Below are 26,545 nucleotides of genomic sequence, written 5' to 3' on the forward strand. Positions count from 1 at the left end.
TAAGGACGTAAATAAATTGGAGATTTTGCAAAAAGGCTACGAAGATGGTGCATGATCTACAACATGAGACATCAGGAAATACTTTAATATGTACTGCTTCAAATATAAAAAGAGATTCAACAAAGTATAGGAAGGAAGCATATTCCAAAGATAGAGGAGCGCTAGAACAAGAAGTTATTCTCTGAACATGGAGGGTGGCAGGCTAGGGTGAAATGTGAGGAAGTAATTTTTCACGGCAAGGATGGTAGATTTGTGAAATAGCTTCTCATCATATGTGGTAGGGACTAATACAGTTGGGGAATTCAAACAAGCTTGGAATAGACGTAATCCTATCTTAAATGTGAAAGAAAAACGAGGATCAAATAGGTGCAGAAGTGTTACAGCAGATAGTTAAATGGGCGGACAAGGTGTACCAGTTGGTTCTTGTCTGCAATCGAATTCCATGTTTCAATAACCAATATGCCAGGACACATGAATTTACAATGCAATGTATATCTTCAATTCCCACACCCACAAGGGAAGAAATCAAGACAAAAAAAGTTTTAAGCATTAATTGATTTTTCCCAAAATATTTGATATCACCGTCAAACAATGCATGGCTCCTTGCTGTAAAATGTCTTTATTTTCTAGGACACATCTTTATGCTAGAGAAATGTCATCTGTTCTTTGAGTTGGTATAAAAGAACACTAATGTTACTTTTGTCCTATTACTAAAACATAGTGACGAATTAAAGTGAAAAAGTGAACCACATTGCTAAAGCACGATTATTTCAATCCAATTTTCTTAAACATATCAGCCCATATATATATATATATATATATATATATATATATAAGAAAATTGGATTGAAATAATCGTGCTTTAGCAATGTGGTTCACTTTTTATATATATATATATATTCATTGGTCTGTGATAGGCGAATTTAATTATATGATAAAACATGTTCAATTCACTCACAGATAAAAACAGGAAGAATCCTTTTGACTAGGGGGCCTATGCAGAGTCGTCCGAATACATGCCATTCGGCATGTATTCGGCAGAATTTGCTTCCCGTATGCACAGAGGCTTCCTTGAGTGGCGAAATTTGAAATTTTCGCCAGGAGATTTGCTAGGCGGCAGCATCCCGCCAATGTGTTGGCGAGAAGCGTGTTTTTTTTACATTTCGCCATGTTTCTAGGTTCGGCATATGCAGGAAAGGGCAAAGTGTGGTATTCGGCATGTGTGCTTGAATTCTCAGCGCTGAAGTCGCCAATTGTGCGCGCCAGAAAAAAACGGCAGTAGCCGTCCTGTTCACTGGAAAGTGCTGTCAGTTAGTAAGGGGAAGCGGAGGAGCGGTCACGTGACCGCTCCCATCCAATGGGTCTGCAGCCGGTTCCCTACAGAGCCGTCATTGCCAGACAGAAGGTGGGGTGTGTGTGTGTGTGTGATGCCCCGATCGCTGTCTCCCTTCTGCCCTGGTCCCTGCCCCCCTTCTGCTCCGGTCCCTGCCCCCCTTCTGCTCCGGTCCCTGTCTCGTGTGTGTGTGTGTGTGTGTGTGTGTGTGTGTGTGTGTGTGTGTGTGTGTGTGTGTGTGTGTGTGTGTGTGTGTGTGTGTGTGTGTGTGTGTGTGTGTGTGTGTGTGTGTGTGTGTGTGCGCATTGTGTATGTGTACAGTATGTGCATGCATGCATGTGTGCATGTGTGTGTATGCATGTGTGTGTATGTGTGCATGTGTGTGTATGTGTGCATGTGTGTGTATGCATGTATGCATGTGTGTATGTGTGCATGTGTGTGTATGCATGTATGCATGTGTGTGTATGTGTACTGCTGCCGAGTGCGGGGCTTCAGATCGCGATCAGCTGCTGTGTTTGGGGGGAGGGGGAGGGGGGGGGGGGTCAGTAGTGCTGCCGAGTGCAGGGCTTCACATTGCGATCAGCTGCTGGGCTTGGGGGAGGGGGGGGGTCAGTAGTGCTGCCGAGTGCAGGGCTTCACATTGCGATCAGCTGCTGGGCTTGGGGGGAGGGGGGGGGGGTCAGTAGTGCTGCCGAGTGCAGGGCTTCACATTGCGATCAGCTGCTGGGCTTGGGGGGAGGGCATCACGCTGTCACAAACCTGTCCAGATCCATGCCAACTGCTGTCACTATATGTGGCTCCCAAATCTCTGATGCACACAGGGCATTGACAAAGCAATAGGGTGAATATGCCTCTATACACATAACATTGCCATGTCAGCAAAAACTCTGAGCATTACAGTATAAGCAGTATACAGTATATAACAATATATAAGCATGTGTGTGGCTATGTGTATCTGTGTGAGTATGCATGTACAGATCAGTATATATCAGTATGCCTATGTCTCAACTGTGCCTTTGTGTATCAGTGTCTGTAAATGTGTGTGTATACAGTATTGTGTGTCTGTCTGAGTATCAGTGTATATTCCTGTGTGTCTGTCTATCAGTATGTACACTGTCTGTCACTGAATGTCTATGACTGTAGCTAATAAAAATTGTAAAAGTGTAAAGAGAAGGTTTTTTTTTCAGTATCTGCAGCTTCACAGTGCTTCTACCACTTTAACAGAGAGACGCGTGCTGTTTCTCTGGTATGTAACTATGCAGAAGCCGTCACTAAGACGCTGTGCCAGGAATGTGGTGTTTACTTTAGAAATTTCCCGCCCACTTGAATTGAAGTCTTGCGAGACTCACGAGCGCGACTTTCACCCGCAGTGACTGAAAATATAGCCAGATGTAAGTAAGACTAAGGAAATAATTTGTATAAAAAGATTAGTGGTTAAATTACACCCTGGGCATATGCTAGGCACAGATGCAGTGCCATTAATGCTTGCACTGCAGATAAACAGCAATTTCCCGCCCACTTGAATTGAAGTCTCGCGAGACTCACGAGCGCGACTTTCACCCGCAGTGACTGAAAATATAGCCAGATGTAAGTAGCTCAGTCTGAAATGGCGCGATTAACACTCGCCAATCATACACTTTGAGACTTGATTGACGATTTGTCCTTTCTGAATCAGGCTCAATAAATACGCCACAATGTTGAACTTTTACAACAATGGCAATTTATTTTGCCGTTCCTCTCTGCATAGGCCCCTAGATTTGAAAACCTGATAACCCAACCAACATTTATAACTTATTATCTATTATAAGTTTTGCACATTGCAAAAAGAAACACTATCTAGGTTCTGCAATTCATAGTAAAAAATTGTTCATGTAATGATGAAAGTACCACTTAGGTAATGAAAGTCATATCACACCCTTGGGGGCCTATGCAGAGAGCAGCGAATTTTAAAATTGGCGAATTTATTAAAAAGTAGCTTTTTTGGAGAGTTTTAATCTCCATATGCAGAAAAGTGCGAATTCTGCTATGTTTAACATGGATGCGTGTGGCGAGTTTAAATTGGCGAGATGCGCGCTTCAGAAATGTGTTAAAACAAATTCGCGCCTTTTTTTTTCCCTTTGCAATGGCCGCGAGCGGCAGTTTTTTCTGGCGAGGCAAAACGGAGACAATCGCGCCATTTTATTGGCGCGAACAGCCGCTAGATGCCGTTCGCGCCTCTCTGCATTAGGATATTTTTAAAACTGGCGAGATTGAGGTTCTCGCCAGCCGCGAGGCGAGTTTTACAAATAGAAAAGAAAAATTGGCGCGTTTTTCGGAACTCGCCATTTTCTGCTGCTTTCTGAGCGATTTTCTCCAAAAAATGGCGAATTTCGAAATAGCGCTGCTCTCTGCATAGGCCCCTTGTTCTTTAGTCAGCAATAACCATTAATAATTAATTTTTCACTTACGATTATACAGTATATGTTGGGGAGCTTATTAAGTTATGATACAATTATAACCCCAGGGTGGGCAGAATTATGGATGAGAAACCTTTTGTATATCAAATTTTTCATGTTTCAAGGAGACTTCTAATGTCCTTCGGACACAATATATTTCCATTTTGTATTTGCCCTAGACATTACACCCCAGACACAGAAGAAATGCACAGACTTGAAAATGCATGTTTTTGCTGACAGACTGGGGCAGTGTTAGCAATAAGACGGTTCTTCATGGGTTAGAGGCACCATATATGTTATTTGAGTTTCCTTTAATTAGGGTTCTGAAAGCTCTTGGGCCATTGAACACTACCTCATCCCACACATGAGTGGGATCTTTATCAGTTGAAGTTTATAGTACATTCCATATTTATACCAATAAACAACAGTATTCTTTTTATTGTGCATTACATCGGCTGTATTTTTATGGTACATTAAAATGTGAATATTCATTCCAGCTTTGTACTTTATATTGGTTCTTTATTCTTTTATATTCTGTGTTATTTTTTATGTAAGATCAGAAAGTAGTCATGTGGGAAATACTTAAATTATGATGACAGAGGAAACTGAAGTAGAACATTGGACATTTTTTTTTTTTTACTGTAACCAAACTGCATAATTCAGTCACAAATTTCAAGAAAGTGTTCACTATATTATAAAAGAGAACTACAATATCACCTGCTATTTGGAAATGAGAACTTGTGTCAGCTTGGTTCAGTGAGGAAAAAACACTGTTCAATAGATCCAAACTAAAACCCCCAAAAATATCCACTGCGCTTATAACATGGCTGGTAATGAAAAACGTAACAGAAGTGGCTAAACAAGGGTTAAAGGCAGTATAATCCATCAAGATTTCTAACTGCACAAAACACAGAGGAAACTGTTCAAACTACCAACATATAAAGTAGTGCCACACACCTTCAATTTCAAAACTCAGTGTCATACCTACAGTATAACCTCCTGTTTAAACAGTCAGGGGCCTATGCAGAGAGCAGCGAATTTTAAAATTGGCGAATTTATTAAAAAGTAGCTTTTTTGGAGAGTTTTAATCTCCATATGCAGAAAAGTGCGAATTCTGCTATGTTTAACATGGATGCGTGTGGCGAGTTTAAATTGGCGAGATGCGCGCTTCAGAAATGTGTTAAAACAAATTCGCGCCTTTTTTTTTCCCTTTGCAATGGCCGCGAGCGGCAGTTTTTTTTGGCGAGGCAAAACGGAGACAATCGCGCCATTTTATTGGCGCGAACAGCCGCTAGATGCCGTTCGCGCCTCTCTGCATACGGATATTTTTTAAACTGCCGAGATTGCGGTTCTCGCCAGCCGCGAGGCGAGTTTTACAAATAGAAAAGAAAAATTGGCGCGTTTTTCGAAAATCTCCATTTTCTGCTGTTTTCTGCGCGATTATCTCCAAAAAATGGCGAATTTCGAAAATTCGCTGCTCTCTGCATAGGCCCCTCAGTCTTAGTTATGGCTGCCATGTGCGTGTGGCATTCTAGCGTACTCATAGGCAAAAACAAAAAAGCAAATAAAATTATTTATGAAAAAAAAAAAAAACAGTAAAAAAAAAAAGTAGATATGTGTATTAAGCAAACAAATGCCCCTTTCACTCACCGAAAGGGAGCAGATATGTCAGGCACATGACCAGTAACATTTAACAAATGACTCCACTATAGAACATTTCTAGCCAGTTATGCACACATACCAACTATAACTGGGCAGCTGCTTAAAAGCTGAAGCAAGTTGCATTGTTTTAACTTGTCACTACGTGTCTTGGTGATTTGCTTAAATTTAGCTCTGTTTGGGTCAGTAAATTTCAGGAGAGATTATAGGAGTATTAGGGAAGGAAACAGCCAGCCCAATCACCTCCCCCAGAAGCCCATCATAGTTTAACTGATATCATGTTAGTATCTTACCCCCTGAGCATCTCCATCTCGTTCCTATTTATTTTCCATAGGCCTTCACCTCAATCCTCACTTTCTCCCTCCCCGGCCATATTTCATGGTCTTGCAAAATTTCGTACATTCCTGCAATATCTACAGTAAGACTAAAATCATTTTTTTTAGTTTTACCCTGCATGTCTTACTGTAGGTAAATATATTTTGAAAAACAAAAACGCTGCTAATTTTCTAGGGGAGATCATGCTCCCCACTTTGTTGGATCAGTGAACGTGATTGTAACTGAAGTGAAGGATTCTAAACTTCTGTTCACGGCCACCGAGATCTGCCCACGACCATGCGATCGAGTTCCAGAAGACCGATGCCACTGGTCTTATGTCAGTCAAAGGGTTGAAGCAGCAATTGCCTCAGAAGTCTATACGAGTTTAACGCCTATAATATTAGTAGCATGATTGTCGTAATCTCTAGCATCTTACTATAGCAGCCATTAGACTGCACTGGGCTCTGGGAAGCCATTTTAAAGAAGCAGACCATGATGTGCTATTTTAATAGGTAGGAGAGCAGGAGATTTCCGGAGCTGAACAGCGGAAGTTTCAGCTCCCGGGACCCCTTGTTCCCCGAGATACAAACCCCTGTAGTGGGTGTTGGTAGTAGCTCTGGAGGTTTAAAGGTTCTGGTCATGCGGGCCAATAGGAGGCTGCAAGGGATGAAGTCATGGCTTCCTATTGGTCTGCATGACACAGGACATTTATAAATGCAGCCACGAGTATCCGAACACTTGCCTTGAAAAATCTGGGACAATCTCCCAGAAATGCTGCAACATTTCTGTGACATTTCAGCAGAGACTAATGGCCCATCGGATTAACACAGCGGGGGTCCCTGGCAGTCCCATTCAGTTTGTATGGGACTTACATTTATAAGCCACCATTATGTTCCCCACACACAGCCCAGCCGGAGCTGTTGACGGCGCCCCCTACAGAGGTAAGTATCTCAGGAAGAGGCCCCCGGAGCTGCAATTAAACCAGTTCAGCTCTGGAGACCACCCTGCTTCAAAAGTTACAGAAAAATGAAAGCGTGATTGCTGCTTTAAAATTCCAGATAATTACTATGTCAAACATTGACAGTATTCCTGAACAAATGATCAGTTTCAATAAAAAAATAAATTAAAAATAAAATAAAAACAGAATTGGTAAGGGCAGGAAGAGATCTTTTAAAGTAAATAAAAATGATATGCAGTCAGTTCTCTAAAAACAAGCTAATAACAATAGAGTAAAATTAGATTGATTGTGTGTGTGTGTGTGTGTGTGTGTGTGTGTGTGTGTGTGTGTGTGTGTGTGTGTGTGTGTGTGTGTGTGTGTGTGTGTGTGTGTGTGTGTGTGTGTGTGTGTGTCTGCACATACAACACACACATACACGCTTTTAATGTGTGGCCACAATTTTATTTTTTTATAGTAGACCCATAAAAAAAGGAAACAGGATATTGAAATGCATATACTGTACAAATGAATCTGGGCTATACATGCATAGATCCGATTTCAGGGGTTATGTCATTATTTAAATTCTAATAAAATGTCGGTATATACTGTAATATTTCTATTTTAGCTATTATGTTAGTTCATTATTTAAAAGCCCACTATTCGTTATTGTAGATAGCAATGAAATGCTCTACCATGCCTACTTGATCTGTTACCAAACCAAACTAAAACAAATAACCGTAGAACAGTCTATTTTGTGTAACTCTAGAAGCTGCATTACTACTGTACTTAGGGGGGGTAATTCAACATAGTGTAAAAAAAAGATAAAAATAGGAGGAGCACTGGAAAGTGCTAGTAGGGCAACTGGACAAGTGGATAGCCATAAAAAAAAGGTACAACATCCCTGCAGTCACTGACACGTTTCGTACCTGTTTGTACTTTGTCAAAGAGGGTAATTCAATATACACTGCGATCAGACTCAAAAAACTTTTTACTTGAATGAGATTTTTTAAGATTGCCCGCTTTAGAGCAATGCATGTTGAATTACCCCTTCAGGTGATGGAAAACCCCATAATGACAATCTTAAGTAAAATATTTTTTAATAACTGCTTCTTTTAAGCCAAGACTATATTTTAAGTGTGTGTGTGTGTGCGTGCGCATGTGTGTGATGAAATAACAAGCACATTTTTTTTTTAAAAACAAGCAATTAAATGATGTAGCAGAATATAAAAGCAATATATAAAAATGAATACCTGCAACCACTGGGACTGGTCACTTTTTCCAGAGGTCCAAGCATTCACTTTGCCTTGCTTATCTAACCGGGACTTCCTTGGCTCCCAAGTGAACATATCCATGTTCAACGTTCTGAAAACGCTGGAGGCTGTTATTTGATAATCCTGTATATGTCCCGATTTCATTCCAAGCGGTTCAGAGCAACCTGTAAAAGCATTAACCAGGACTGATGATAAGAATCACTTTCAAAAAGAGAAGAACCATGTTTATGTTTTCTGCATTTATGTTTAATATACAGTAGTACCATGTATGCTGTTGGCATAGATAATGTGTTTTTCCTGCAGTAGGAAAGCAGATTAAATTATATGATGTATTCTCTCTAGAAAGAATCAAAGATTGTGACTATGCAAAGCCTTATACAGTACTTTACATCACCTCAGGAAAGAATTGAAAATTAGCAAATTTTAAGCTCTCATGCAAGGATGCTTAGTCATTTCCAAAAGATTTGTTAACTTCATTTTCTTTTTGCTGCTATCTTCAATTGGAATTCGTTACCTATCAGCAGCTGTGTTTTTACCCATCTTAAATAAAGGCCTTTTGTTTTTATAGCCTTTTTTAATGCAAAATTGGAATCAATCAAGGTTATATGTATTTACACGTTGTATTGTTTCTTAAATTATGTATGAGGATTTAAAATGATTATAAATATGCTCGTTTTACTGGGTTTTAGTGCTTATTGAATATTCTACAATTTTCAGTCATTTCATAACTGTTGCTAGGACACATTTAAGAAATTCTAATATACAGAAACAGAATTGAAAGACATAAGAAACCTATGCAAATATATGCAGTATGTCAATAACATTTGTTTAATATTTATATTTTCTGTGTTTATTTCAGGGCTAAACCACCACTGCTTAACCCTGCCACACCCTCTGTTTGTCCTCACCGTGACACTATGCGGCTGCACTGTGGATTCTGGGGTGCAATTTTTCCCTATTCAGCGGTTATTGAGCCGCTGAGCAGTGAACACTCCTGATGTCTTAGTGCTGTACTACTAGAATCACCAGGGAGAAATGGGGAGGGGGGGGAAAGAAAGTCTGATATGGGCCCCTCAAAGCTGTGGGCCTTAATGCCTTGTAGTGGCTATGATTCCACCCCGGCAAGTCTTGTGTATTTCTGTGAAGGTGATTATTTTTGTTACTGCATCACACAAGCAACAGCCCAGCATTAATCGCGCTAAACCTTAGAACACATTATGATCCACTGGTATATACAGTATGCTGGTAGCCATTCATCGTTTAGAGCCTTAAAAAGCAGTAGGGTTATTATAACGGTTTAATAAAGCTGCCCCCCTGTTTCTAGTGAACAGTAGTTAACTCTGAGATGTAATTTATTTTTAAACAGTACTGTCAGTCTACAACAAAGCAGAATCATTTCAAGCCTCAGTGAATCAATACTATTGTATGAATATGAATAACATAGGTACAAAACCAGTCATGTAAGGCCAATGTGAGCACTGCCAGTTGGCTACGCCTGAATCCAAATAAGCCAATATTACAATCACAGGGGTATAGCTATTAAAATGACTGAGCAAAGATAGAAGGTGTAAACATAAACCTGGAGGCTGCAGCGTGAGTTCAAGGATGTTAAAGTTGCCAATACTGGAGATTAGCAAATTACCGCTTGTGAGTCAGGCAAACTTTGTGTTGCATGATTATTTCACAAATCTACTTTAACAAATAACCTATATTAAAGTAATCTGATCAAATATAACCAAAGACCTTCCTTGACACTAACTCTAATTACTGCAATCACACAAACAATGGTTAATTGTTAGAAAACTAGCCACAAATACTTAGCATTTGTGATCAAACAGTAAATATCTTGTTTACATTATTAACTATGGGGGTATCGGCCTCCTGTTTGTTGGTTAAAGAGAGTAATGCTAGCCTACAATGTCCATAAAGCTACAGTATAAAACCAAGCAAAAGCAGATATCCTCACAAAAAAACCCTTATTACTAGTCAATCTCCTTTTTTAAACACCACAGATGTTAAAGACCCTAGAATGCAATGAATATATATTGTTCGAGAAATGTTTTGCATTAATCTGCACAAAAATGGCAGTATCAAGATTTTTTTTATAGTGAACAGTACTGTACACAGTAACAGAGGTAGAGTATATAATGATGAACAATACTAACACAAATATAATTTTTTGAACATAATTTGTACTTGTGCACAATTTAACTCACGGCTGGACAAGTCCAAATTGAATGAAAATATTCCAGAAATCTCTTCACTTTTATTTTAGTTTCTTGCCCTACTCATTACCCTTTTATGTCTTAATTTATATAGCGCCATAAATGTACATAGCGCTTAACAGTAGTAATACATATCATATAAATAACAAAAAATATAAATAACAGATCATGGGAATAAGTGCTTCAGACTTTACTTAATGTAAAAGTAACATTAAGGAAGGAGTCCCTGCTCCGAGGAGCTTACAATCTAATTGGTAGGTAGGGAGAACGTACAGAGACAGTAGGAGGGAATTCTAGTATGTGCGTCTGCAGGGGGCCAAGCTTTATGTATCATGTGTCCATGATTATCCAGTGCTATTCATATGCTTCTTCCCATTACAGCTCAAACCCCTTATAACACTGTGCTTGGGGTCCAAAAAATCACATTGTGTTATAAGCGGATCGTGTTAGAAATAATGTATAATTGTATGAATTGTACAGTAAAGCAGCGCTGCGCAATCTTTCCTGCTCGCGCCCCCTCCCCCCCTCCTGCTTCCTTCCCTGCTCACGCCACCCTCCCCACCCCTCTCCCTTACTTTCTCTCCGGCTCCCGGTGTCAAATGACGTCGCAGGGTCACGTGAAATCACATTGCCATGCTAACGTGACGTCACATGACTCAGAGACGAGAAGGTAGGTGAAGTTGCAGAGGCCTCACGCGATCCCCCGGCATTAATTTGAATGCCGTGGGGGAAGAACGCAGAACCTCTGCAACCCCCGCACCCCCCCTGAATAAATCTTGTGGCCCCCCAGTTTGCGCACTGCTGCAATACTGCATTTAAGATACCAATTATCGTGTTGTAAAGTATTCATAAATACGAAAATTGGGAGCCACGTTTGCATTGCGTTATAAGCGGATTCGCATTGTAACGGATCGCGTTATAACGGGGTTGAGCTGTACCTGTCAAATTTAACTTCCACCACTATTAGATTTGTCTATTAATTCAGCAATCTAATGCATCTTGTTCGCGATTAATTCTACGTCTATTTCTTACAACCTCCGCTTATGTTTTGCTAATCACATCTTCCAAGAGTCCATGCTATAATGCTGAATGTCCTCTCCCAGGTATTATAAATGCAAAGTCTTGGGAGTTCAGGTCTCATAGGTCACCACATCAATACAGTGCATGGATCTGGGAGCTGCCCCTGTAGTAAAGGTCAGACACTGGGGAGCTTGTAACTCATTTTAGAAAAAATTGCAAGCTGGACGCTTTTCAGTTTGTGCATGAGTCGTAAATGTGTGTGCAGCAGCATAGACAGAAATGTCAAGTAACTTTACTGTATTTGCTTTATTTTAGGAAACTTGTTATTTTCTTAGCTGCCTTTGAGACCTATCGTTGAAAGACAGGAATGGGCTAAAGTATTACTTGTGGCCTACGGCCTTCCCTTTTTGTTATAATTAAATGTTTCCTGCAGCAAAAAAAATGATTATATTTTTCTAACTCAATATTGTTGACGCTTAACGCCTTTTCCAAGAATGTTCCAGTTCTTGCTGGCTGATAGAATGTGATAATTAAAACATTCTGACTTCTTTAAAGATCCCCTTATATCTGTAACGGGTTCCCCCCCCCAATCGCAGATTTATACTGTGTGGGTGCAGGAACATATAATGTTACGCGGTATTTGGTGCTATACCTGTTGGCTCACAGGAGGGCTGAGCTTCCGCCACGGGGAACCTGGGGCAATTACACTAGGGATAATACTTACAATGATGCAGCGCCTCCACCTACGATGGCTCCCACCAGAGGGGGAGTGGTTCCTCGCAGGACAATCAATAAACACATACACAGTGATTATATTAACTAATACCTTTACTAACAAGCAGTATAACATATCACGCAATACCTTTATATAACCTGTGTCCCTCTCTAGAGGAGACACCTACTGCGTCGCGCAGGACGCTTCCCCAACACCAAGTGAACCCACCCAGTGTCCAAAGAAACACCACCCAATGTCCCGCACTCTTGCAGAGAGTCAATGGGTGACTGCGCAGTCACAGTTAAGCTAAGGGCCCGGTGGTGCACTTATGTATTAGATACCTGCCGAGCACTCCGGTGCTCGGGTCAGCAATCTTCACAAAGGCTCAGTTGGCGATGACTCCTTCAACCCTCCAACCGAACTTCTGCACGTGGACCGCTAGAGCGTTCCCACTCCGGAACAGTCTCTGTGGACCCCAACGTGGGTCCAACCGCTTCACGGGAACAGCAATCTTCACTGTGTCCCTATCTTCCTAAGGGGCACGTGCTACACTATAGGCCGTCCCTATAGTACAGCAACCTGTAGTGGCTTGGGGAACTCCTATGGGCCTACAGGGGTTAAGGACCTGTCCCACTCCCCTAACTACCCATGTCCCTTCAGCCTCACTAAACGCTGACAGCCAACGTGTTGCGCAACAAGGTGCCTGCCTGTCAGACCTCACAGCACTGACCGCTGTGACTGACAAGGCAGCACTCTAAACTAAGGGCAGCGTCCCTATCTTGGGCCTCCCTCAGCAATTAACCCACAACCCTAGTGGGGGGTTGGGGCCTACCTGGGGTGTGGGTACCTATAGGGCCGCAGGAGCAGTACTCGCTCCCCGCGCCCTTCCTTCCCTCACAGCTCCCCTGCTCCAACGGATTAACCTGAGTGGCAGGGTCTCTCTCTCTAGAGCGGTCCCTGGCAACACTCTCTCTCTCAGAGTATCTAACTACCTCAGACCCTGGGGGTGCTGGCCTAGTACAGTGAGTCCTGGACTCCTGTACCCTACCTCCTTCCCTGGGCTGCTCCGGTCTCTGACTGATGGCTAACGTGCTGTAAACCCGCCAAATGTATCTCTTCTCTAGAGGCTTCCTAAGCCCTATTGGCTCCCTGGTGTCACATGGGGCATACAGAGGCTCATGGGATCTGTAGTCCCAGCTCAGTGCCTTCCCTGAATGGCTAGGGGTTCGCGGGCTTTTCCTACCCTGCACTGCCACTGCGCAAGCTGTCCTGGGCTGCCTCAACCTTCCCTGGTATAGCCCTGCTCTCGCGCGAGCTATCTGGGGGCCTTTCGCGCTATCGCGTCCCCGAGCATGCGCAACCTGCAGGCAATTGCGGCGCCCTGCTTCACCGGCAGCCGGGACCTTAGAGACGCGACCGCGGCCTTAGCAACGGCCCGATCGCGTCCCCGGCAACCGGCCGCAGGCAGGGGAAGCCGCGCTGCTCCCTGCTCCAGCCCCCACCCTTGGAAACAGCCGTCGGGTCTTTCAGCACCCGCGATCGCGCTGTAACAAGGGAGGGGGGTCTCCAGGAGCCACGGGAGCGCCAGGCTACATATCAAAGACACACGGAAGACAAGTTTTCACCCAAATTGCTCTGCTTGTGCCATGCACATTTTGGAGAGTGGAGGAGTTAGGGGCCAAGATATATTCAATATTCAAATAAAATGTATATAACCACTTAGAACTGGTGCGTTTTTTCTCTATCTTTGCATTAAATAAAACCACCAGGTTACGGTGGTGTTGTTAACCTCCACTTCAAAGGTATCTGCTCCAAATGTAAGAAGCAAGATTAGAAAGATTCATACATTGGTCGCTTTTAAAGGGATGCAGATGCAAATATGTTTTCTGTATTTGGAGCCAATTGCTTCATTTTGGTGCCTATCCCCCTTAATGTTTTAATGTTTCAATAACAGTTCTTTTTTTTTTTTTAATAGAAATGTATATCAAGTTATAAAATGTCCATTTCATGGTGTTTCTTTATAGGACTGAGATATCAATTAGCGACAGGTTAATGTATCTAAATTGTCAGTTAAGTGTCTTCCTTTTTTTCTTGTTCTTTGCTTCATACCGACGTAGCCGGGATTCCTTGCGCGCATGTGTTGTAGTGCAGCAGAGCAGGGAACGCTATCGTTATCGGAGGTTCCGCGTACTAGGGCGTCGCCATGTTGGAAGTTGGCGCAGGCGCAGAAGGTGTGGAGCAGGAGGTTGCGCATGCGCGGGCATAGCAGTTAAAGCCCGCGAAGGAGGAGTAGCTCCCATAGGGTGGAGCATAGGGAACTACGAGTCCCAGCAGCCCCCGCGGGACCATGTGATGCCAGGTGACCTATCGGGTGGTAGGAAGGAGGAAATAGGGGTCGGAGGGCGCGCACGTTGCTCAGAGCTAGCGGGAGGAGGAAGGAGACGGAGCTCCGGTGTAGGGAGGCACTCAGCCCCTACCTAGGCTTTATACCCCAGGTCCAGTTAGGCCCTGAGCCCCGGTAGTGTGCAGCAGAGATAGGGATTGGCCCTAGATAGGTTCCGGTTCCCTTATTGTGCGGCCAAGCATCGCGTGAGAGACAGTGTATATTCTGCATGAGGTCTGGGCTCAGACCCTGCCGTTGTTGGTACCGTCCGTCTGGGTTGGATCGCCCCGGACGCCTATTACTGGAAGTCACCACACATCTGACCCTTTGTGAAGATCTGTGGCAGGCCCGGGCACTGGAGTGCACGGCAGGTAATCAACAAGTGCACCAACTAAACCTTCATTACACAGGACACAGTGGCTGCGCAGTCACCCATATATATATTCTTTACCTCACTGGGGGGTGGGGGCATAAGGTGTTGGGGAACTGGACATGGGGTGGGATCACCCGGTGGAGGAGGGGATAAGCATCCTACGAGACGCAGAAGGTAGTGTCACCTCTAGGGAGGGATACCCGTAATATATATATCTGCTCTTGCCAACAAGTAAAGTCATTCGGTTGTTATATGCTGTGTGTGTGTGTATTGTTATATATAGTGTCCTGCGAGGAACCACTCCCCCTCTGGTGTGAGCCATCGCAAGTGGAGGCGCTGCACCAAGTATCAGGTATCATTAGTGTTACGTATGCCCCAGGTTCTCCGTGGCAGAAGCTTAGGCCCTGTGAGCCTACAGGTTATACAGCATATGGTAGCGGTCTGTGTTCACTAGGAAACAGGGCTACACCAATAAGGTCCAGTTTTGACTCTTAGGCTGCGTCCACGATAGTGCTGAGTGCGCGGAGCATACCGAGTTTAGTTCCTGCAATTTAAATTGTCCAGTCCCCGCTCACACGGTGCGCACGCACGCTCACCCAAGCCTAGCGCTTGAGCAGACAAAAAAAACTGACATTGAAGTGTGCTTAACTTGCCCGCAATGCCCTCCCATCCGCGCTTGCAAAAAAGGCCGGACACCCGGCACTCATGCTTAGAGAGCTGGTGACGTCACCGCTCTCAAGCATGAGTGTGGTCAGCGCCAGCGAGGATGCAGCCTTAAAGATCACCCAAGATTGAGAAGATGATCTAAATGCTTTTCACTTATGTTAGCCTTAGTGCATTGTCACGACAAGGATATTATTGAATATAGCTTACAGATCTTTCTCATTATTTGTTTTTATCTAAATACAGCTAGCCGTTTTCTGTAAATGTGTTGATCCAACTCAGCAGATTTTATATCCAATAGCAGTGACCTTGGAGTTCTGTGATTCTGCCTCAGCAGAATAGAATGCTTAAATTCATAATCTCATGTAATCTTGTATTTGCTGTAAAATCTGGTTAAGATGTTAGTCAGTTACGTTAACTAGTCTTCTTAGATAACTGGGCAAGCAGGGCCTATTGGATAGAAACGGCTCATAACAAAAGGTGAAAATGAACATAACTAAGGGGTGATTGTATGCAGTCTGAAGCAGCCGCGCGGGGAGTTTTTGGTCAAAAACGGTCCAAACTGTAATTATGGAGTATATAGTTACTCCATAAGGGTCAATAGCTTACAATATTGCAAAGCCAGAATGTATATAATTTAAATATAATTACAATCATAGTTACCAAGTTATTAATGCAGAAATCATTCCCATTAAGAAACAGAGATTTATTTTGAAATGTTGTGCATATTCATTGATTTAGGTCAGTTACTATACAATTCTCTTAAAAGAGAAAACAGAGCCAGGCCTGTTGCAACCAAGATACAGTACCTCGGGTTACTTCACCTATGTGACATTTACTCTGCTCCTTTTTGCTTAGCAACAGTAATTAGCATATGTATGTATATTGTTACTTAAATAGAGCCAACAGTGTATGCAGAAACTTCCGCAATGAAATATAAAAGTAAACATTGGGAGAATGAGGGCATACACCAAAGAGTTTACGGTCTAAGTGGTGTGTTGGAAAACAGTGATATTAGGAGTGCATTCAGTCACAGAGTATGACTACAATGGTAAGGAAGTGTATCTTGAGAGGGTAGCACAGTTGGGTTTTGGAGTTATTGAGAAGAATTATGGGAAATAGTGAGGACAAGGGCAAAGTAGGTGTCAGCAAGGAGTGACAAAAGGTTTCAGGTGTGAGATTGCAGGAGACATGATAAGTACAGAGAAGAGACGGTGAGGTGAGCCCATGGACACAGCATTAGATTAGAGTTGAAATGTAGTGGGGCAGAAAACATGTACTGTATAATTCTTGTGCAACATGATTGGAATCCAGCACAGAGGTTTCAGAGTTGTGATGAAAAGACAGATTTGAAGAAAATAAGTTGAATCTGGGAATCAAAAAAAAATGATGCACTGTGAGGCAGTAAGGCAAGTTAGTAGAAAACTGTAGCATTTGCGATGGGATATTAGCAATACTGCAGAGACAGAAAAAAAACAAGATTTAGAAAGAGCATAGATGTTAAGGAGTTGGAGAGGGATTAATCAAATGTAATGCCGGCACAGGGTTTTACTGGATTTACAGTAATGCTTTTGATGGAGGTAAAGGGGACCATAGTTTCTGCTACCTATGAGAGAGAGTGGAAGCTGCTTTAGACATGTTAAGGCAATGTCTGGCTATCCAGGACGATATTCCAGAAAGGCATTCTGATACTCAGAACTTAAACTGCAAGTGTACGGTTCTGCGTTATTGAGCAGATCTGTGTGTTGATACTAGAAGTCAAAAGGAGCTAAAAAAGTCAGTAAAGAGAAAAAGGAAAAAAGAGGTGAGGATCCAAGAGTCATCTCTGATGTATACCGATAGACAGATCAACAAAGGACGAGGTACACTTGGCAAAGGAGACAGTGAAGGATCAATGAAAAAGGTACTGTAAGACGAGAACAAAAGAGTTTGTTCTCACAGATGCGAATATCATGTAGAATGTGAAGAGTGTCAGTTATTTGTTTCCCTGCTTGTATTTTATATTACAACATCTACACAAGCCTTTCTGTACAGCCAGAATGTCAGGTACTCTATAGGAAAAATTAGTAGTCTGTGTCTGTAGAGACGATAAAAGGATTTTAGTACACGTGGCTGGCCACTTGTAAGAAAAAGCTTGTGCTACAAGTACTTGTAAAAGTCAATACAAGCAAGGTTATTATTTCATTATTTATTTGAATGATTACATATATATATATAAAATTAAAAAAAATTAAAAACTGTAAATACTTATTTGAATGGCCCTTAAAAAATAATACGAGGAAAGCTTATGTTAGCTTCAGCTAATATAAATTTATATTTAGTGTGCAGTATTAAGTAAGACTATGCCCTAGGCTAATTACCAATGTCTAGTACATTATAAATGAGGATTTGAAGGTTTAATGTACTATGGTTAAACAAAGAAACAATGAATGAATGAATGAAAATAAATATCTATAAACAACAGAAATGCTGACTGAAAAAGGAGCTTTCTCTAACCCTAAAAGGGGGAGGGGAGAAAGGTCGACATTTCAAAATATCTGGAGGAATAAGATTTCCATTCTAAAGTATCAACCATCATCACTAACAAATATTTTTTACTGCATCTATGGGCAAAGTAACAGATTCCAATACATTTTCATTAAGCATTATTGGGAAAGAACATTAAATACATCTATTTTTACAGTTAGAGTCTGTTACATTACCATAATTAGGAAATATATTTACATAACTCTGGTAAAAGTAGAAGACAAGGTAAATGTTGTGGTCACAAAATAGAAAATGCTTACCCAATGAATTTTAAGTACTTTTTTCATAATTGTACAGGAATTTCAGATGTTTCTAGACTTAATGTTCCCAGTGCCGCGGACGAAAATGCTTAAATCTGCGACTAAACCTCAGTCTGTAAAATTGTACATTTTGCAGTCTGAGGGGATTACAACAGGACCGTGGCCCCATCCTACCTGGCCAGACAGTCTGCAAGAGCTGTGCAGACAGAACAGAGAAGTAGTCGCTCCCCGAGTAGCTCCCCAAGGCAGTCAGTAGTCAGTGCAGTCTTTATAGTTCGTTGATGATGTACTCTAGCTGCCTGAATATAGATTTCTACATCAGGAGGGAGAACACTAGAGGACCATATTTAGTCATCCAGGGATTGGACAGATCGGAATTAAGGATTCCTCAGTGAGCTGCTTGGGTAGTCAGAGAGAGAGACTGCTTCTCTGCTCTCTCTGCACAGCTCTTCGAGACTGTTCCTGTGCCGGCGGATGGGCCAGGAATATTAACGCTATGACCCCTGCAGAGTTAATCCTTCCCGGGCCTCTTAATGTTTTCAGAGCATGATCGCGTGCGGCAGCAGTGCGGTTCGCTAGCTACACGCAATCGTGGCACCAAGAACGGTCAGTCTGGACACATCTGTACCTCCAAGTTATTTTGAAATGTTTATATTTTACATCTGAAATTGCACTATTTTATTAGGAATCTTCCTAAGTGTCCTTAGAAGGCTAAGCTATTGTGAGTTGTCAGGTTGCACCTGAAATAAAGACTATGACCTTAATAGAAATTGCCATGGGATTGGTAGTAGCAGTTTTAGGATGTCACCTTAGTCACTGTAGATATTTTTTTAAGATCATTACAAGATCAAATCACTGTACTGTGAAAATCCAACAAGCATGAAAAGTAGGTAACACATAGGATACTTGCCGAGGCAAGTGGAAGAACCCCTTTCGAACAAGCACTCGTAGGGTGAAAAAAGTGTGTAAATAACTAAACCTTTAATAAATACTTAGGGTAACAGTGAACACAAAACTATTAAAAAGCAAATTAAACAGGTAACTTCCAGTCCTATGAACCAAGGCTGGTTGACAATAGAATCTAGGGAATAATAATTTACTGGCATCAGCAATATGGATGTTTAGCTTGATGCCTCAGTGTGGTATATATAGCTGTAACAATGATTCTATATCTATCACGGAAAACCGGACCAAACATATAGATATGTGCCTACACTGACTGAATTGATTCAAAGGGTGTTTGCATACCAGTACATTGAAGTGCTTAATATATATGAATCAACCGTGATATATGTAAAAAAATCCCTAGAAACGGCGCGTAGGTAAAGAATAAGTTAAAAAGGCTACTATGTAGCTAGAAATGAGCTAAGGGTTGGATACATAGTGTAATTTAGATATCAACATGTCATTTACACATAATCTGTTTATAATCCAATGTCTTAGCGTATTCAGGAGTTCTCACAGAGGTGATTCTAAACTAGTGAGATACTCCCCACGAACTTCCGTGGAAACTGCACCATATGATAGGACGAAGTTGTATAGGTAGTTTACACTAAATAGTGCAGTTGTTATAGAGTTCATGTGCCCACGGTATACAATGATATCTTAAACGTATCAAATCTAAAGATTCAGATATATATACTGTGGCACTCAAAGTAGGCACCTCCCACCCGGTGTGGTGTATTCATGAACACCACCGAATATTTAGTTAACCGGGTGAGGAAGAGGTTAAGCTTGGTGTAATGCTGTAGAGCTATATCTACCTTCCACCCGGTGTGGTGTATTTGTGAACACCACCGTATCTTTAATTAGCCGGGTAAGGAAGGGGTTAATACAGGGTAGTGCTCAGACTAAATTATCTGGAGTCTGCCTAAAAATCAAACCTGGGACTCACTAGATAATTAGTGTGTAAATAAACAGAGCCTCAAGCATATATACCAAATAGTTGGATCCTCTTAATGTTTATATAATCTACTATAAACAGCTCCAGTCCGGTGTGGTGTATTAATAAACACCACCAAACATATTAACACACCGGATAGAGTGAATACAATAATCAACACTCTGTCAGGTTGATGAAACAATTTGTGAACAGAGTCTGATGGTGTTAATGGCGCATGACCCCCTATGCAGATAGATGTACTGAGTTCTATTAGTAATCGCGTTAGTTCAGTGTTGAGACCTCTGTCCAATTCATTGGTATACTCAAAACACAAAAACGCATAATATATGTTACTATGTGTACTCAGTGTAAGTAGCAGAGACGCCACCCGGCGTGGTGTATTAATGAACACCACAGAACGTTAGTTAGCCGGGTGGGGGGAAGTCTCAATGGGGGTAAAGAGGCGCAGATACAGCTCACCCTTGCAGGAGTTCTCTCTGAGCTGTATTCAACACCGCACTGGTAAGTGCTGACGTCACGGAAGTGCGTCCTCCACCGACAGCTGTTTCGCGTCGCTCTGACGCTTTCTCAAGGTGGTCCCGCCTCCATGTTAGCCCATGTGTTTAAATAGGCACGCGTTGTCATAGCAACGCTCGGCACTAGGGTAAGTATAATAAAAATTTAAGTTTTGTGTCTCCTTTGTTCTATAAAGTGTTGGCAGGTATCTCAAGACTTACGTTCATCCATTTTTGCAGTTTAATAAAGTTCCAACAGAGTTTTTCCCTCAAAACCCCCAACCCCACACCCCCCCACACCCCTCCCTCCTATTATACCCATAATACTACAACCTCCCCCCCCCCCCTTTTGTGTATACATTAATTAATACGTGTATATATATATACACTCAGTATATATCCATCTACTGGCCCCCTAACAACGGTGATTAATAAATACACTGACATCTGTAGATTACTGTTTGGGTATGATCACGTGGATAACTGTGCTACTATGCCATCAGCACTGATCATGTTTTCAATCAGTGGACTAAAATACATATCCCTGATTCTATCAATATCCCAAAGGTTAAATGTTCAGACCCCCGCTGCCATCTATGCTTGTAAAATTACCAATTCTGTGCATTACCCCCACTCCCCATGTAACTACTCCAGTAATGGTCTTGAGATACCTGCCAACACTTTATAGAACAAAGGAGACACAAAACTTAAATTTTTATTATACTTACCCTAGTGCCGAGCGTTGCTATGACAACGCGTGCCTATTTAAACACATGGGCTAACATGGAGGCGGGACCACCTTGAGAAAGCGTCAGAGCGACGCGAAACAGCTGTCGGTGGAGGACGCACTTCCGTGACGTCAGCACTTACCAGTGCGGTGTTGAATACAGCTCAGAGAGAACTCCTGCAAGGGTGAGCTGTATCTGCGCCTCTTTACCCCCATTGAGACTTCCCCCCACCCGGCTAACTAACGTTCTGTGGTGTTCATTAATACACCACGCCGGGTGGCGTCTCTGCTACTTACACTGAGTACACATAGTAACATATATTATGCGTTTTTGTGTTTTGAGTATACCAATGAATTGGACAGAGGTCTCAACACTGAACTAACGCGATTACTAATAGAACTCAGTACATCTATCTGCATAGGGGGTCATGCGCCATTAACACCATCAGACTCTGTTCACAAATTGTTTCATCAACCTGACAGAGTGTTGATTATTGTATTCACTCTATCCGGTGTGTTAATATGTTTGGTGGTGTTTATTAATACACCACACCGGACTGGAGCTGTTTATAGTAGATTATATAAACATTAAGAGGATCCAACTATTTGGTATATATGCTTGACGCTCTGTTTATTTACACACTAATTATCTAGTGAGTCCCAGGTTTGATTTTTAGGCAGACTCCAGATAATTTAGTCTGAGCACTACCCTGTATTAACCCCTTCCTTACCCGGCTAATTAAAGATACGGTGGTGTTCACAAATACACCACACCGGGTGGAAGGTAGATATAGCTCTACAGCATTACACCAAGCTTAACCTCTTCCTCACCCGGTTAACTAAATATTCGGTGGTGTTCATGAATACACCACACCGGGTGGGAGGTGCCTACTTTGAGTGCCACAGTATATATATGTGAATCTTTAGATTTGATACGTTTAAGATATCATTGTATACCGTGGGCACATGAACTCTATAACAACTGCACTATTTAGTGTTAACTACCTATACAACTTCGTCCTATCATATGGTGCAGTTTCCACGGAAGTTCGTGGGGAGTATCTCACTAGTTTAGAATCACCTCTGTGAGAACTCCTGAATACGCTAAAACATTGGATTATAAACAGATTATGTGTAAATGACATGTTGATATCTAAATTACACTATGTATCCAACCCTTAGCTCATTTCTAGCTACATAGTAGCCTTTTTAACTTATTCTTTACCTACGCGCCGTTTCTAGGGATTTTTTTACATATATCACGGTTGATTCATATATATTAAGCACTTCAATGTACTGGTATGCAAACACCCTTTGAATCAATTCAGTCAGTGTAGGCACATATCTATATGTTTGGTCCGGTTTTCCGTGATAGATATAGAATCATTGTTACAGCTATATATACCACACTGAGGCATCAAGCTAAACATCCATATTGCTGATGCCAGTAAATTATTATTCCCTAGATTCTATTGTCAACCAGCCTTGGTTCATAGGACTGGAAGTTACCTGTTTAATTTGCTTTTTAATAGTTTTGTGTTCACTGTTACCCTAAGTATTTATTAAAGGTTTAGTTATTCACACACTTTTTTCACCCTACGAGTGCTTGTTCGAAAGGGGTTCTTCCACTTGCCTCGGCAAGTATCCTATGTGTTACCTAGTTATACTAACCCCTGGCACCGTTCCAAGGACAGTAGCAAGAGCTCATCTCCCCACTCCCCCATTTCCCTCATTGCAAATCAAGCATGAAAAGTTGAAGACAATGAGAACTTTCATTTAAATTTGCATAAAAAAGGTTTTTGAATTACAAATGCTTTAAATGTGCAGTTCCACTTAATAATATTGATAATAAAAAATAAACAACAGCATGTTTATATCCTTAAAGTAACTCAAAGTAACCTTAAAGCATGTTTCTTATTTTAGTCTCACTTGGTAAGAAAGGTTTCCTTTTCATTAGGGATCTTGGAAAGGACAATGCATGTCATCAAGTACTTCCTATACTCATGAGTCCACACCATTCCTGTCGAAGGACCAATCAGAAGAGAAGGGAACAGGCACTTTCTCTAGTAAAGATCCTGCTTTGTGACTAAACACAAATGTGAGTTGATAAAATAACAATAAGCCAAACCCCCTCCAGAGTTGAAGAAACCAACGTTCATCAACTACTGTATATTTCAAAATTGATTTAAAAAAATAAACCGTATTACTGTAGTAGGAAAAAGGCAAAGCATGACACTGCACTTGGTTCATCAATACCCTGTAGTATTAACCAATAAGAAAAATGTATTGCAAATAGCTATAAAACAATAACAAGAATAATATGGATTTCCTGTAGATTTCAATATTTATCATATATACAGAATATTCCGCAATTGCTCTTATTATTGCCATAGCAATTCCAGGATATTAGTTTAATAGATATAATTTTATATTGTATCCATTTAATACATTTCATAAAGTACGTTTAATAACTAGAATTTGTCCTGTATTCTGTAAAGCCTCACACCCTATCTGATGTGCATCTAACAAAAAAAAAACAAGATTATTAAATGCAATTACTAGGTATACTTCAATGTGAAATCCGGTGCCTCGATGTTAGTGGAGAGGTCCTTATGAAGTATAACCTTCTAAAGAGATCCTTACAGTTTAAGAACCTGTTCTTTTAATTGAATTACTATCTCTGCCAAAGCATAGTTAACCTACCAGTATGGTTTTGTTAACCTACCAGTATGCAACATTTTCTACTCAAAAGCACTCTATTCTGTCTTATAATTTTTATTATTTATTTTAAATTTCATTTTTTTGTCCAAAGTTCTTTACAAATGTCTGCATTACAAAGAGATCACAACCTTAGTTTTAACATTTCTAATATCTTTTTTTAAATCAACATTTTCTAAATGTTAAACGCACAGAGCCCTCCCTGTAAGCTCAGAACCCAAATCCACCACATAATATACTGTATATTGTGTCAAAGAGTGCTACTGAGGTTGTGACCGCATGTATAGAACAAAAGCCAAAAAAACCTCAGTGCTAAACCTAACTAGACATATTATATAGTTAAATACTTATCAGTATCTCTTCTCATAAGCAAGGGTCATTTAGCTAAATTCTTTGGCCAAAGTATTTTAAGCCTACAGTACAACCATGCCACAGTATGGCCCATCTGTCGGTCCTAACCCTGCTGCACCTGCAAAAAGCTCTCCTAACCTCTCTAATGTAGCTGTCTTTAATAGGTTGGTCATTCACAGGTGCTTAGCAAGAACTGCAATTAAAAAGGTGGGATGGGTGAGCTTGGAAACATCTACAGATGCAGCGGACGGTATTCGAACAAATCACGGGGCTGTTTTCGTGTGCTCTGCTATATTCCACTCAGCATTCACGCCGCCAATCACACCAGGCACACCTGTGTTTATCGCGGTTGATTTGTTTGAATTTCATGCATTCTGATTTCTTTGGGTGCAATTCTTCGCGTGTCCGTGGCAGAAATTAATTAATTGTAATGTGTACAGTATTGTGCTACTGTGCCAATTTGCAGGTGTTTAAAAACCAGAACAGTAAAATGCCATTTTCTGCAGACGATAAAAACACGAGTCAACACGCGTTTTAAGGCGGTAAGGTTGGAAGAAATCACGCGCCTTGACATTGGTATTTCGAAGTATACAACGCATGAAATGTTCGAATAACGGCCGCTGCATCTGTACATTACAGTGAGATTACAACCTTAGTATTAAAATTGTAATACTGTATCTCTTTTCAAATAATTTTTTTCCAAATGTCAGTCGGTGAAATCTGGCAAAAGTTCTTTAACAGAACTGACATTTGCCAGTATTTAAAATCAAATATATATCAAACAAATACACAAAATATACAACTACTGTACAATAGATGCTGTGAAGCTCCATTGTTCACATTAGTACAAAACACCAGCACTGACTTTGAGGTGAAATGTCATCACCTTGAAAAAAGAAACAGAGCACAAAACCAATTAACTTAGCAAGACAATCACCGATACAGTAACTCAGGCAGCTTTGAAATTGGGTGTCAGAGATGAAAGACAACAAAAAGCTAATTTGCTGAAGTACCTGTTTTAGGCTTTCTATTTACTTCAAAATACTGATATAATGTACTTGAAACTGTAAAATTAATGCATGAGGTTTCCACTTGTAAATAGTTTTTTGGTGAACCACTAGAGGACTGAAAATCAATTAACACAGATTGTTTTGCTCTATCAAACTTGAACTCTGTAACTGTTACTTATAAAGTAGGAGCAGCCATCTAAAACATACCGAAAAATGCATTTACCAGTGTCTTTTTTTTTTTTTTTCAAACTTTTTTATTAGGCAGGTTATATAATTTACACACATTGAAATGCAACAGTGGCCTAATACAACACGGGTTTTTCTTTTTTAGAGAGTATTAAGGATAGAAAAGAGCTTCGCCAGAGGAGGCGAGACCTCAGGCCCACATAGTGGACCGGCAAGAGTGAGGCTAGAAAGAGAGGGGGGGGGGGAAGAGGAGCAGGAGGGAAAGGGGGGAGGGGTGGGGTTGGGAAGGGTCCCCCTCCCAGTGGCCGGAACTCGTATACTTGGAATGGAGGCCTTCTCTTGTGATCAAGGCCTGGTGGGGGGACTTTTGTATGAAGTCAGTGGGTAAGCCAAGGCTCCCAGATTTTATAGGAGCCTTCTGTTGAGCGCTTAAGGAAAGCAGTCAGTCTCTCCATAAGCATGACTTCGTTCAGCCTTTTTTTTACCATTTGTAAGGAGGGGGGCGACACCTTCTTCCAGGAGGACGCGACCGCACATCTCGCTGCAGTGAGAATGAAGGATATCAATTTCATATATGTTCGGTCAATTTCCTCTATTGGCCTGGCCAGTTGGAAGGCCAGCGGATCAATGGGTATTGTGAGGTTGGTTACCTCTTCTATTAAAGTTTGCACATGGAGCCAATATTTATCAGTGTCTTTAAGAACAAATGTGGCAAACATTTAGCTGCTTGACGGTTTAAGAAGAAATACATCAAATATAATGTGCAACAAAAAGACCAAACTGTGGGCTTTGTCCACCAAATTTTGCTAGAGGTTCAGCGAATTAAGACATTGCATCCATTTATTCTTGTTGTAAAGTGTTTTAGAGACCATAGATGTTAATATTTCGTGCAAGGACTGCTGTAGTTTTCTTGTGATTAGTATTCTATAGTATGCACTGGATGGCACTAAGTGAAGGATGCTGTCATGAAAAAAACATGAAGCTATTGTTCAGTTAATAGGAATAAAATCCCTATCAGGATTTGTCATCTGAGTTGTTAGC

At 41.3% G+C, this 26,545-nt stretch overlaps 1 protein-coding gene across 9 annotated transcripts in view; it reads right to left on the minus strand.

The window, feature by feature from the left end:
* EDIL3 (EGF like repeats and discoidin domains 3) overlaps nt 1-26,545 on the minus strand; it is a 647,511-nt gene that overhangs the window by 108,337 nt on the left and 512,629 nt on the right. For all 9 annotated transcript variants that reach the window (XM_075592658.1, XM_075592685.1, XM_075592675.1 and 6 more), the window contains one exon: nt 7,930-8,114. In XM_075592658.1, the coding sequence (XP_075448773.1) occupies nt 7,930-8,114 (185 nt within the window). The remainder of the gene's footprint in view (nt 1-7,929; nt 8,115-26,545) is intronic.

Source organism: Ascaphus truei, chromosome 1 (genome assembly GCF_040206685.1).
Source record: "Ascaphus truei isolate aAscTru1 chromosome 1, aAscTru1.hap1, whole genome shotgun sequence".
NCBI lineage: Eukaryota > Metazoa > Chordata > Amphibia > Anura > Ascaphidae > Ascaphus > Ascaphus truei.